Genomic DNA, 13,817 nt, shown 5'->3' on the forward strand with positions numbered 1-13,817 from the left:
GAATGGTGCTCTGCACCCACTTCCTCACAGAATGTAGCAAAACACCTGGAGTTTGTTGCTCTGGATTTAGTAAAATTAAGGAGTGTTACTGCTGTGTTCAGAACATTGTGAAGACTTGGTTCAATATCTTTCACAGCAAACGCCTCTTGGTGTAAAAAGCAGTGTCTCCAAATAGCGTGAGGTGCAAAGGCTTTTATTTTTTGCACAACACCAGTCTACTTTCCAGTCATTGCTTTGGCTCCATCAGTGCAGATCCCAATGCAATTAATCCAGCTGATTTCTGCTGATATTATAAAATCATCTAACAGTTTAAATACGTCATCTGACTTGGTTGTCATCTTGGGCTCTTTGCAAAATAAAAAGTCTTCCTTTATTTCCTTATTCCACACATACTGAACATAGGCAAGCAAATAGGACATTTTCAAAATGTCTGTGGATTCATCTAGTTGCACAGCAAATCATTGTCATAGAGCTGATGAATGCTCTGCAAAACTATATCTTCTGATATAGAAGTCGTCCGTTGTTTGACAGTGTCGTTTGACATCGGTATTTTTGTCAGTACCTTGGCCTTCTTCTCTCCAAACACTTCCTTTGTTGTTTCAATAACACAGGGCATTATCAAACTCTCAGCAATCATATGCAATTTTTTTGTTTTAGCAATTTTCTGCACTACTATGTAGGATGACCTTAAAGCTTTTTATCCACAGTAGTTGTGTATTTCATGACTGCTTTAGTACCAAACAGTTCTTTGGCCTTTTGCTCAAAAAATGAACGTTGCCTATCCTTATAGATGTCATGCTTTGTAACTAAATATCTCTGTAATTTGGAGGGTTTCAAACACTCTTTGGACAGTACTTGTGCACAAATTACACACTGTGGTTGAGGTATATCTCCACTTCCAGAACAAATAAAACCAAAATTCAAATACCTATCTTTGTATTTCCTAAATTTTGCAAGGTTAATAATGGCTTTATGTTTCTTACTCACCTCACCTCCTTGGTGTTCTTCAGCCATTATGGTGGTTGAATTTGTTGTTGAAGGAACTTCATTATCATCGTTCTGTGGGTTTTGTGGTTTTGAAGCTGATGGTTGAATTAAAAATGTATCCACATCTGATATTTTATTGTTTATGTTTATAACAATTTTCCCTGTGCTGTGTAACTTGTCCTGCTCCCACTGAAATAGCTCCTTTACACCAGGTAAATGAAGATACATAACCTGCAAGGCTGCCATTAGACTCACTGGTGTCTAACCAAGGAGTGAGCCCTCACATGCTAGTCTCTGGGGGTGGAGCTGATGCTAAAACCAGGGTGTGGGCTTGGGCTTCAGCTCCCTGGTGGGGGAGGGGGCATAGGGGCTGGAACTAGGGGTGATGAGGATGTGGTAGCACCCCCTGGCTTGAAGTGGTTTCCATTATATACAGGGTTTACAGTTTGGTTCAATGGCTCTCAGCACCCCCACTATAAAAACTGTTCCAGCACCCCTGGTGGCAGGGCTTGAGACATCAGGGCCGCGGCTCACAGCTTCAGCCCTGTGGAGGCACCGGGGCTCAGGGCTCCAGGGTTTAGCCCTGCAGCTCCCAGCTGCAGACCGCTGGGGACACCAGGGCTCAGGGCTCCAGGCTTCAGTCTGCGGCTTCCAGCTTTGGCCCCATGGAATAGCTGAGGCTTGGGGCTTTCATCCCACAAGGGATGCCGCGGCTGAGGGCTCCAGGCTTCAGCCCCACAGCTCCCAGTTTTAGCCCTGGGGCTCAGGGCTGTAGCCCCATGGGGGTCACTGTGGACCCCTGAAACCAACTTGTGGCCCCTCAGGGAGCCTCAGCGCAGATCCTCGGGTGAGAACCACTGCACTATGCTATACGCTAGCAGTCACCACTGGTGGAAGTCATTGTCCATGACAATGACTGACCCGATCACCCACAATTAATCTTGCGAGTAAACAGTCCCTCCTCTGAAATCTCAGTCAGAAACTGACCAAAATTACCCTTCCCCTTCTTTCCCACACCCTATAAATACTAAATCAGGCCAACAGATACAACAAGCAGCTGCTTGGCCTGCCAAGTAAACCTTTGATAGCCACCCATCAAACCAGTGTTGGATGTCCAGATTAAACATATAATCAATGTCAGACAAAATCACTTTTTCAGAGCAGAACCTCCCTGGCAATCATATGTACTTCCTGAATGGCTCCCAGATGTCACCACCATGATTATAATGCCTTTTCATTTCTCAATTTACATTTTCCTTGACCTGTCTGCCACAATCACCGAGGAGGATCCCTTTTGTATCTGCTGTAGCAGCATATTGAACCATACTATTTTGGTCTCCAACGTCTTAAACTGGCTTCCGTTTGGGAGAAGTTGGTATGTGCGCCTATTTCTGCCATCACTTTGCCCACAAGTTTGAGGTTGAAAAGGCCAAGTAGGGGAACTCTATTTTCAATAGCTGTTTAATTAAATTACACAGATGTGTCCATTTCAGTATCTTATAAAATAGAACTTTAAAGTCAATATCATATAAAGAGTGAATTGATATTTAGAAAAATTTAGATACAAATTGTACAAAGCAAAGCTATAATTCTAATGATAATACAGCAGAAGTTTAAAAAGAAGTATTATAGATCACCCAAACAAAAATTCTGCATGTGCTCTAGTTATTCACTCCTCTTTTCAAGTGTTTATTTTATGTAAACAGGCACTGATGTAATTGTATCTTTGGGTGTTACCATATGGTAAAATTAAAACTTTCATGGTATCATACATGGTGTTATTTTTAGGGCCCTACCAAATTCACGGCCATGAAAAACACGTCACGGACCGTGAAATCTGGTCTCCCTCTGTGAAATCTGGTCTTTTTTGTGCTTTTAGACTATACTATACAGATTTCACTGATTAGACAAGCGTTTCTCAAATTGGGGATCCTGACCCAAAAGAGAGTTGCAGGGGGGTTGCAAGGTTATTTTAAGGGGGGGGTCACAGTATTGCCACCCTTACTTCTGCACTGCCTTCAGAGCTGGGCAGCTGGGGAGCGGTGGCTGCTGACTGGGAGCCCAGCTCTGCAGGCAGCAGTGTAGAACTAAGGGTGGCAATCCCATACCATGCTATCCTTGCTTCTGCGCTGCTGACAGCAACAGCTCTGCCTTCAAGGAGCTACAGCACAACCTGCACAAACTTCTATGAGATCTAGGTCTTACTGCCTCGAAGATTCCACGTAGTCTCTCCCTGGTTGATGTAAAGGAACATTTTGAAGTGATAAGACGGTTAGAGATGTCTTCTGATAAAGATCTTTGTTTAACATCTATCCAACCATCATTAGTAGTAACCACCGCAGGAATGTCTCAGCATAAAGTCATATGCATGCTTAAGTGTTGGAAAGATTGGGGCCAAAGAACACCACTCATTTTTTTTAAATGACACAAAGTTGAAAATCGTTATAGTGTGTTAGTCTTTCAAGTGAAAATAATGGGTCAAATTCTGTGCTCAGGTTATCCACTGAAGTAGTTACTCCAAAAGGAAATTTAGCCAATATACTCTGAAATTTAAAATAGTCTGATCTTGAGTCTCTGAGTACTGTTCCCAGTTGGCATTGAAGTCAATGGGAAACAAAGGTCGTTAGTATTTAAGAGGAGGTATACAGTAACAAACAGGATTGAGCCCATACTCACAAAGCATTTCCTTCAGAAAAAAATATTTTTTGACTGAAGTCTTGTTATGGTGCTGTAACTTCTACCCCACCATTCTGTTTTAGACTGGTATTCTGCGTGAAATGGATATACTTTTATACAAGCTAATTGGTGAACCTTACACATCTCAATCATTTAGAGATTATGGTATGCAGTTTAGCATTTTATACTGTAAAGGTCCTGAAGAAAGGGAGGCATTGTACAGTATTTATAATTTAGAAATCCTTAACATCTTAATAGCTTGTACACGGGACACATTCTCCACATTACACATCTAGAGCAATGGTCATCATAAAAGCCGGTTATGCTTTAAAATGAGAATTAAACTGCAACCTGCATTTTACAACCATCATATTTCATTTGTAAATATGGTTAGACTTTAATATTTTGAAGAAAAACAGCATGAATGAATCTCTCAGTAATATTAGGAAAGGGTTGCCATTCTTATTTTTCCAAATCTACTTGTGTTAAAATGGTGCACAAATTAAATTAGAAGCTGTTAAGATGTACCCTCTAGCTTGTGAGGGATACAAGTGAATACTTGTAGTACACTTGCCACTAAGAATTAAAAGAAAACATTTAATGGGGTATGTATGAACATAGTGAACTGAATTTATAATTGAAGTAGATCATTACTTTGATGATTATTATTACAGTATTTCTCAATATTTTATATTCATTGATATTATTGAGACTAAGAATAGAATATTGTCCCATGTTATTCAATTGTAATGCAATTGTAAAGTATTGCATTTGTAGGACACACTAAATAATGACATTTGTAGGATTCATCTTTCTCTCAAAAAGAAATGGGTATGAAATTATATATGTGAGTCTTTCGATGCTGTACGTTTGTGAGATATCTTTTAATTGAGAGTTTACAAACTTTCAATTGTCTTATAAATTTGTTTTAATTTTGCACAGAACTGCGTATTCTTTTGTAGACATCCTTTGAGATGGAGTTCTGTGTTTCATACTCAAAAAGCTTGACATTGTGTAGGACTAGGAAAAAACAAAAAAAAACCCTACAAAAGCAAGGTATTTCATGTTTAAGATGGAAAGCCCAAAATGTTAAGATGTATAAGAAATGAAATAGAAAATAATATTGAAAATTGATTATATATGTCAATATATAAATCAATTGTATGACCCCATTTGGAGTACTAGCTTTTGTTCTGCTCATCCTATCCCAAAAACAATATAGCAGAAATAGAAGGGGTTCAGATATGAGCAACATATAATTAAGGGTTTTTAGGGTCACAGGGCATACACACATAAACATGCAGACCATGTCTTGTAAAATGTACTCTCATAGAATGGTAGAACTTCAGTGGAAATTAAGATTATGAGAACTTAATAAAATGAGGCCTAAATACAGCAACAAGCAGTGCGACAATACTGTTTGTCTCCAGCACATGTTTAATTGTTATTTTGTCATCTTAGGCCCTGATCCTGAATGAGATGCCTCCATCTTATTGCAGGTTCAGGGACTTGAGCTATAAGCTTCTCCTAGCCTTACACTTTGATATTCATCTTTGTTGTCCTTGCTATACCTGATCTTTTTCAATTCTTCATTACATGCCTTTCTGAGCTGTGTGCAGTGCTGTGGTTGGGGTCTTTCTAGCCAAGTACGCAATGCCTCCAACATCTCCTCATTGTACTCTTTCATATTTATCCATTCCAGTGTTTTTGTTTTCATAAATAAGATTTCGATGATGCTCATTTATCTACACTTGATAAACTATTGCAGCTCTGATTCTAACTGAGCAGTTTTAACACCCAGGCAACTTTTAAATAGAAAACTAAATTCTCAGAACATATGTTACTATTTAATTAAATAATGGATTCCAAGTTAATTCAAATTCAACCAGTACATATTTGGTGAAGAAATATAGCAATAAATAATGAATTTAGGTTCTGGAAAGAATTAAAATACTTACAAAGCACTACAGATTAAATGCAAAACTTTTAAGGTTCATTACTTTTCAATATATTCTCTTTGACATACTTCAGTGGGTAGCAATACAGGCTACTGTTCCCTTGTCACTAAATGATACAACAGCTCAATTCATAGAATAGAATCATAAAAGATTAGGGTTAGAAGAGACCTAAGGAGGTCAACTAGTCAAACCTCAATTAAATCATCCCAGCGAGGGCTCCATCCTCTTTGGAACCCCCCCTTCAGATAGTTGAAGGCTGCTATCAAATCACTCTTCTCTCCTCTCTTCTGCAGACTAAATAAGCCCAGCTCCCTTAGCCTGTCCTCATAAGTCATGTGCCCCAGCCCCATAATCATTTTCGTTACCCTCCGCTGGACTCTCTCCAATTTGTCCACATCCTTTCTGTACTGGGGGGCCCAAAACTGGACGCAATACTCCAGGTGTGGCCTCACCAGTGCCCAATAGAAGGGAATAATCACTTCCCTCGATCTGCTGGCAATGCTCCTACTAATGCAGCCCAATATGCCGCTAGCTATCTTGGCAACAAGGGCACACTGTTGACTCATATCCAGTTTCTCATCCACTGTAATCCCCAGGTCCTTTTCTGCAGAAATGCTGCTTAGCCAGTCGGTCCTCATCCTGTAGCAGTGCATTGGATTCTTCCATCCTAAGTGTAGGACTCTGCACTTGTCTTTGTTGAACCTCATCAGATTTCTTTTGGCCCATTTCTGGTTTTATGGATGGAAAATGGATAATGAAATATCCATCAAAAGTGCCATGAAAATAGTTCTGCCAAAGTCCTAGTGTAACGCCGATAGACCCTGGTCGTTGTTGGGCAGGATCAAACCTGAGACCTCTGAAGCTAAATACATGAGCCTCTACTGCATGAGCTAAAAGCCATATGGTTGTTAGCTAATGCTGTAGAGCAAACCCATTAATCTCTCTCTCTAAATAGTCTCAGTGCCTCAGATAGGACAGAGCACCACACCCAGGAGGTGTGTGAGTTACACTAGCTGTGCTCAAAAATAATTTTCAATCAATAATGAACTATGTATGGAATAGCTTTCTGTGATGTTCTTGAGGGGAGGAGGAGTAGTCTCTTGAGCTTACTGGATCATCTTTTTACAAACCCTCTTACAAATTGAAAAAAGATCACGGTGCTGTCTCTTTTTGGTTGACTTTTACCCCAATCTCAGTACTTACGCATCTTCCCTTTCAGAGATTACTTTTAATTTTAAGGCTTCGGAAGAGGAAATATTTTGCTTTTAGAATATACCAGATTTTACCAAGGGTCAGGTGATTTCAGGGAATTTCCCCAAGGGGTATACTCCCTCTGATATACTGGGGTATACTCTACAGGATTTTGTGTAAACAGGTAAACAAATAAATGCTACGGTCCCTCATCCCTCCTCTCTGCAAGCACATGCAATCCTGGTATGTGAGATTTATCAGAAGATAAGGAGGAAATTCTTTATAGAGCTTCTTGATTAAATATTGGGAGCTCATCACTGTTACAATTTTACAATGTTCAACCATTATAATAGGAGGGAATTGAGGTTGGCAACCAGTTTGTTCAGAATATTACTCCATTCACAGTCCAAACGTACCATAAAAATGACAACATATTATGAAAATCTATACTACTAAAACAATGCCACGTTTGAAAACCTTTGCCCTGTAAAAACTACAAACCCTACAACCAACTTACAACTCAAGTGAAGGAAAGTGATATTTTAAAAGGGGATCTACTACCCCTGAAACAAGATAAAAAATCAGTAACATGCTCTATGGTCTTCCCCATCATCTCTTTGGCTTTGCTTTACAATATCAAGATCAACTACCTGAATCACTAGGCAGAAGTTAAGAATCCATGTTTTTAAAGGCTCTTATTCCTCCCTTCCCTTTCTCCATAACAATTTAGCTATATGGCCTCTGATTATAGGTATATTTTCATGTGATATTAACCGAGTGCCTTCCAATAGGATTGATCCAAACCAAAGTAAAAACATCCACCCCAACCCAGAACCCAAACTCTGTTTTAAAAAAAAGAATCCTATGAGATGTTATCTTCAAAGAAGCAGAATTATGAGGAAATATTTTTTCCTTCTTTAACATACTATCATCACAGGATTCTTACTCTTGGAGAGTAAGTAGCTCAAAGGATATCTCCAAATAAAATCTGAATGAATTACCACTGCAGTAAGCAAAGCAAGAATGCCTAACACAAAGCAACATGAAAATGTTTATTTTTTTGTATAGCAAGAAGGGATAAGATACAATACCTCCAAAAGACAACAAAGAGGTGTTAAAACAAGCATAGCCTCAAAGGAACATTCTCAGAAAACAGATTTCTGTTCCTGAATTTGTCCTCCTGAAATGAGAGAAATTCTGAGAAATAAACTTTTTGGGGATATATTGTACACCCCATATCTGAAATGTGTTTTTCCATTTTTTTCCATTTTTTTCCATACAGGGGCAGGGCGGAATTTGCTGGCAAATTTGAAATACCTCTTTCTGTATCACATGGTGCTGCACAATTGAGGCCACAGACCATTTCCCTGAACTTGGACACTACTTTAGGTTTTTTCACGGGGAACATGATCTGAGCCTAAGTATTGTAACTGAGAATTTTAGGCAGAGCACATATTTTGTAGTTATGTTTTTAGGTGAACAGTAACCTCTGTCAGGCTAATAAATATATTGAAAACTAATTATATACCGTATTTGCATTTCATAGATAGACTTTTTGATTTCCTAAGAAATTAAAATATCTGAACAGTAGTCCATCAGTAACAATTAAAGAACGAAGACAGGTATTGCAATGAATAGATAGCATTATGTGAAGAATAACAGGAGGATACAACTTCACAGCTAAGCTAATTCCCATATCAGACCCACACACTTTAGGTGCTTGTTGGTTTTAGACAAATTTCCATTCATAATTTTACTTCTGAGGTATTTAAATGATTTTGTATGAAGTTAGTTTGCACAGTCTACTGTGAATTTAGAGCTCTAAGGAATCATTGGTATGCAGATTTAGACACAAACATTTTTTTATCACAAGCAACATTTTTCTGTGATATAAAAATAAAGTTAATGAGATGTAGACTTAGTCTCAAAGTAAGTAAAATAAAAATAACTTCAGCAAATTAGAAACAGTCTGTAAAAAACTAATTAGAAATTCAAGGCCAGATTTTCAGCTCAAGTCAATGAAGTTGCAGCAGTTACACCAGCTGAAGCTCTATTCCTAAATCTCTCTATCTCTCTCTCTCTCTCTCTCACCTCCTCCCCCACCTACCACTTAGATTGTGAATCAGGGTTTTATATGATATAGTCACACAAAAGGCTGACAAGTATAGTGTTTAATCTCCTTCTACCCACAGCAGTAAAGTGGAATCCCCCAGGGAATATGGTGCACATGTAAATTTTGAGTACTAATATTGTCGGGGCAAATTCTTCCCATCCTCCATAGGTGCAAAGGCATCCTGGCCACCAGAAATGGGCAGTACCATTGCACGAGCATAGACAGGATTCAGGGTCCACATAGCATAAAATTTACATGTGGCATAGAACAAACTGAGCTCTATGACAGATGTCTGTGTGACAGTACAGGAAGTAGGTAGTAGTGAGGCAAAAGGAGAAGTAGTAGGGCTGGAGGATGCATTACTATGTGGATCAATGTTCCCTCTAATTTTTTACATCCATGTGCAGAATGAATTTTGTTACGTGCACCAATATGGAGGTGAATTCTGGGGATCATCAGAATTCCATCCCAAGTAGCCTTGCTAGAATGAGATACTGGTATATTAAAAACAAACAAACAAACAAAAAACCTTGGAAACAACAACCAAAAGAAGTTACTGTATAACAAACACATACAACATACATTTCATACTCACAGGCAATGCCACAAGCATTGAGCCTGCAGAGGAATTGCATATTGAAACAGAGAATTTAAATTGGGCTGTCTGGGGAGAGTGAGAGCAGCTGCGGGATTGGGTTAGCATAGAGAGGGGACAGAGCAGCAGAAGCAGTTGAAGAGAGGTGCTTGTTTGGGCTCCACTGGAAATCAGTGACTGTTATTTTTCTCTGTTGGCAATGGAGGTTTCTCAGTCAGTATGAGGCAATCCCCTCAAAGCCAATTTCTGGCCTGTGCCCCACCATCTGAGAAACCTTACACTAGAAGTGACTGTGAAGTTGGCCGTGAAAAAGAAAGTAGACTGCAGAACTTCCCACTGCAGGAGGAAGTTAAACTGGTTGGATCACTGCTGCCTGATGACTGTCCCTAGGGTCATTATAACTGCTTCATACCAGCTCCTGCCATTTCCAGTCCTAATCTGCTTGCGATCATGCAAACTGAAATTTGCAAAAGATTCTATCTTGTGGGTGGGAATGTGTAACATGGAGGTAAAACGTTTGCCATAGGAGGTGCATTGCCCTTGGCGCATGTGTGTATAAGACAGGCTCTTAGAATGGGACATTTGAGGGTCTCAAAGCCCTGAGAGCTCTTTCCTTTCCTTTCCTTTCCTTTCCTTTCCTTTCCTTTCTGAAGAACACTTGGAAACTCTCCATACCAGTCAGAGTGACTGTGTGTGTACAAGTGTGTATGAAAATAGGATGCAAAAGCTGGCAGGTTTCACTGGGGTAAATATGATGCAAACACAAAGACTTAAGTCCTCAAAGCTTAAGGGTTAGTAATGTATTACTTAAAAGTTAGTTGCACTCTGTGGAAGGGTGAGAAGTTTCCTGGCAGCAGAAATACTAGCAAATGTGAGCCACCAGTTTAGGGGCTGGCGGTCTTTCATGTCAATAGCACCACAGTTCACTGGCAGCAACGTATTCAGATTTTGTCAGCTATTTGTTAGTAAAGCAATAGCTACAGCAATCCTTAAAAAGTAATGGTAGCATCTTCACACTGTCTCTGAGGGATTTCCTTGCTCAGCTGCTCATAATTTTCCCCCTGGCTCTCTTGCTCCTGCATAATAGATTTTGGAGTCTTAGTGTCTCCAGGTGCTTAGTGTCTTCAAGGCAGCAGCAGCAGGAGGACACTCCTAAGGTGTCTTGGGCAACAACAGTACTAGCAAGTAATAGAACAGTGATTATGCAAACCCAACAGCCTTTCCTTAAAGCTCCTACTAAGAGCTTCATTCACGTTACAGTCTGGTCTGATGATGACTGCCAGCTCCTCTGCTTTTAAATACCACAGAACCTTCTCTCCAGGTGTGTGTCATCATTGCCTCACTGATAGTCTCTGCTAGAACTTTTTCTCAGGCCTAACTGACAAATACATTAACGTAGTAGTGTAAATCTGTTAACCTTATTTCATGGGAGATGTTTATTACTTCATGGTTTTGAAGTGGGCTGATTGAATCATTCTCTGTTTTGATTTGAAGTGCAGGATGTTTATTCTTGTAACCTGTCTGTTTCTTTCTTTCTTTCTTTCTTTCTTTCTTTCTTTCTTTCTTTCTTTCTTTCTTTCTTTCTTTCTTTCTTTCTATTTATTTGTTTAAAAAAATGCTATGACAAATTACGTGAGTGCTGCTTCATTTATTTTAACCACTGCAGCACTGAAGAATTGACATACAAATTCAAATCTGTGAATATTCTTTATTTCATAAGAGGATTTTAAATGAATTCATATGTTACAATAACATTTTACAGACTGACTGAAATTAAACCTCTACTACACCATACTGTAATCCTGTTAAATATAATACCATACTTTTCTGATTGCTGTTTAAAATAGTAACTCTATGGCTTTGTTTGTCTTGTCTTTCTGGTTTGCTTTTTTTAGATATACCGGGCAGCCCACGTAACCAGTTCACATTCAGACCACTCCCACCCCCTCCACCACCACCACATGCATGCACCTGCAGCAGAAAACCACCTCCAACAGCAGATTCTCTCCAGAAAAGATCAATGACAACCCGCAGTCAGCCCAGTCCAGCTGCTCAAACCCCTCCAACCAGTATGCAAGATTCCGTACATCTCCATAACAGCTGGGTCTTGAATAGTAATATACCATTGGAGACAAGGTATATATAAACGGAGACTACTATTCTTAAGAGTTTAAAAAAGGGGGGGGGTCTGAGGATGAGATGAGAAAATAATAGGAGTGAGAGAAAGAATGGCTGTGTCGTTCAGGACACACAAAGCTTTTTGATGTGAAGCATTATTATCATCATGTTATTAGTTAACCTGTATCATTAATGCTCAGAAAAGCACATTTTGAAAAGTGTTGCGGGAGGGGTAATTGAACTCCAAAGATGTGTTCAAGAAGTGTGCATTCTGTTCTTATTAGTTGTAAATTTGCATACACACATCTGTGCACCTATGCAGCCTCATCTTATGTGGCAAGAGGCATTTTGCTTTAGAAGCATCAAAGAAACTCCGCATGAAGGCCATGCCTCAGGGAATCTCTGCACTCCATAGGATCTGAAAGCATTCAGCCTGCAGTCTTTGGCCTCCTTATAAACCCCAGGTGTGAAACAATCCCCAAGAAATTATCATTGTACATAAACATCCAGGATGTCTTCAGATACGTATAAGCAAAAGAAGGCCAAAATGGCTTGAGGTTTCAGAAATTATTATAGAATCAACATTGCATTCAATTGATGATCTGAGGCCTGATTATGAAAGCCTTATTGCCTCAAAAAACAAATATTGAAGTCAAGGATTGAGCTTTGGATAATTTACTTGAATAATAGTTTGCAAAATGATAATCTGAATAAAATACCTTTCCAATTCAGAAAGAATCTATAATGTAGAGAGACAAATTCTGTCTCCTGAGGTGACTATCCTTGAATATCCTTGACTTTTTTGGTTGAAAGCTGTTATTGTAATCTGAACAGCTAATTTTATAGGCCATTAATCAGAGCTGTGCCATTCAAGTTTTTCCAATTTCCAATTTTCAAACATTCAAGTCCTGTCTAATTATCAGCCTGAAACTTGGGCCATTTTATAGACCTTTTGAGTAAATTAGTTACTGAGTTTTGCACAAGCTTCTCCTTCCCCACATGGAACATTGTGAGTCTGAACCTGAGTAGTCTTGGCTGGTGCTTGCATTTGGTTTTCAGGTTAGTCAAAACACCAAGTGTTCAGTTTTCCCCACATGTCCTGAAATTGATGAATTTCACACAAATGTAACCCTAACTATTTAATATAACGGGTACTTTCACAAAAGCATTTTCCCTTTCAAACATACATGTGCACTTATTTAACTATTATCCAAGGGAAAAATTTGGTGGTCTTGCAATGAGATGAAATTGTTTTGACTTGACTCAGAACAAAGTATGCAACATACTTCTTTATATAATTTGGCTGCTACAATATACCAGTGTTGCTTTGAATAAGTTACTCCCTTCTGAAAGGGTGTAAATTTGACATGAAAGGATGGGCTGATTTAATTGTGATCATTATTATTTTCTGAGTTAAGACTTTGGTATGTTATTTGCTTGAAAAATGAATGCCAGGCAAGGAATCAAGGGGTATGTCAACTCCATCAAATGAATGCACAACTTAAATTTTTGGTCAGAAAATGAGTATTTTAAAATTGATACATAATATGGTCCCCGTGATATATTTCTGATGCTTCCATCTGAAATTTACATTTAACCATGTTTGCCCAGATTTCACCCACATACTTCCTATAACCAAGCAAGATATCATCTTTAAATTATGTGTGAAGTCCTTAGCAGAATTTCATAATGTAGGGTCTTATATAAAAGCTGAGGCCAGAAAAAGCATATTTGGTTTACTCTGAAGTAATTCAAGAGTAAGAAGAAAAGGCCTAGAGCGCACAACACAGCATTAGAGAAAAGAGATCGTTGCTTTTTCCCCTTCACCATGGGTGATCCGATGGGACAAGAAAATGAAATGGTTAAATCTCCAGGTTCTCCCCCCACTCACACATACACTACAATTGAAAATAGTCTTAGAAAATACAAGTAATATGGCAATGGTGGCTGTATTTCAGTGCTAAATCTTTCTTGTATAATAGTACTCAAATCTACCTAATATGCATAAGCAGATTTTTTTAGAACATTTGCAATTGAAGAATAGATTTAGAGACATTAATTTATGCCCTACCTTAATAACTGGAAAAAAATCAGAATGCACATGTTCAGTGCTTACATCCAATAATATCTCATGTTAATCCTTAAACCTCACCAGGGTTTGCACAATCTAGCTATAGGC

The 13,817-nt window shown here is 38.9% G+C and overlaps 1 protein-coding gene across 11 annotated transcripts in view; it reads left to right on the forward strand.

Annotated features, from left to right (window-relative positions):
• TENM1 (teneurin transmembrane protein 1) overlaps nt 1-13,817 on the forward strand; it is a 1,397,628-nt gene that overhangs the window by 1,148,652 nt on the left and 235,159 nt on the right. For all 11 annotated transcript variants that reach the window (XM_073361279.2, XM_073361281.2, XM_073361264.2 and 8 more), the window contains one exon: nt 11,416-11,656. In XM_073361279.2, coding sequence (XP_073217380.1) covers nt 11,416-11,656 — 241 coding nt within the window. The remainder of the gene's footprint in view (nt 1-11,415; nt 11,657-13,817) is intronic.

This window comes from Lepidochelys kempii, chromosome 9 (genome assembly GCF_965140285.1).
Source record: "Lepidochelys kempii isolate rLepKem1 chromosome 9, rLepKem1.hap1, whole genome shotgun sequence".
NCBI classification, from domain to species: Eukaryota; Metazoa; Chordata; order Testudines; family Cheloniidae; genus Lepidochelys; species Lepidochelys kempii.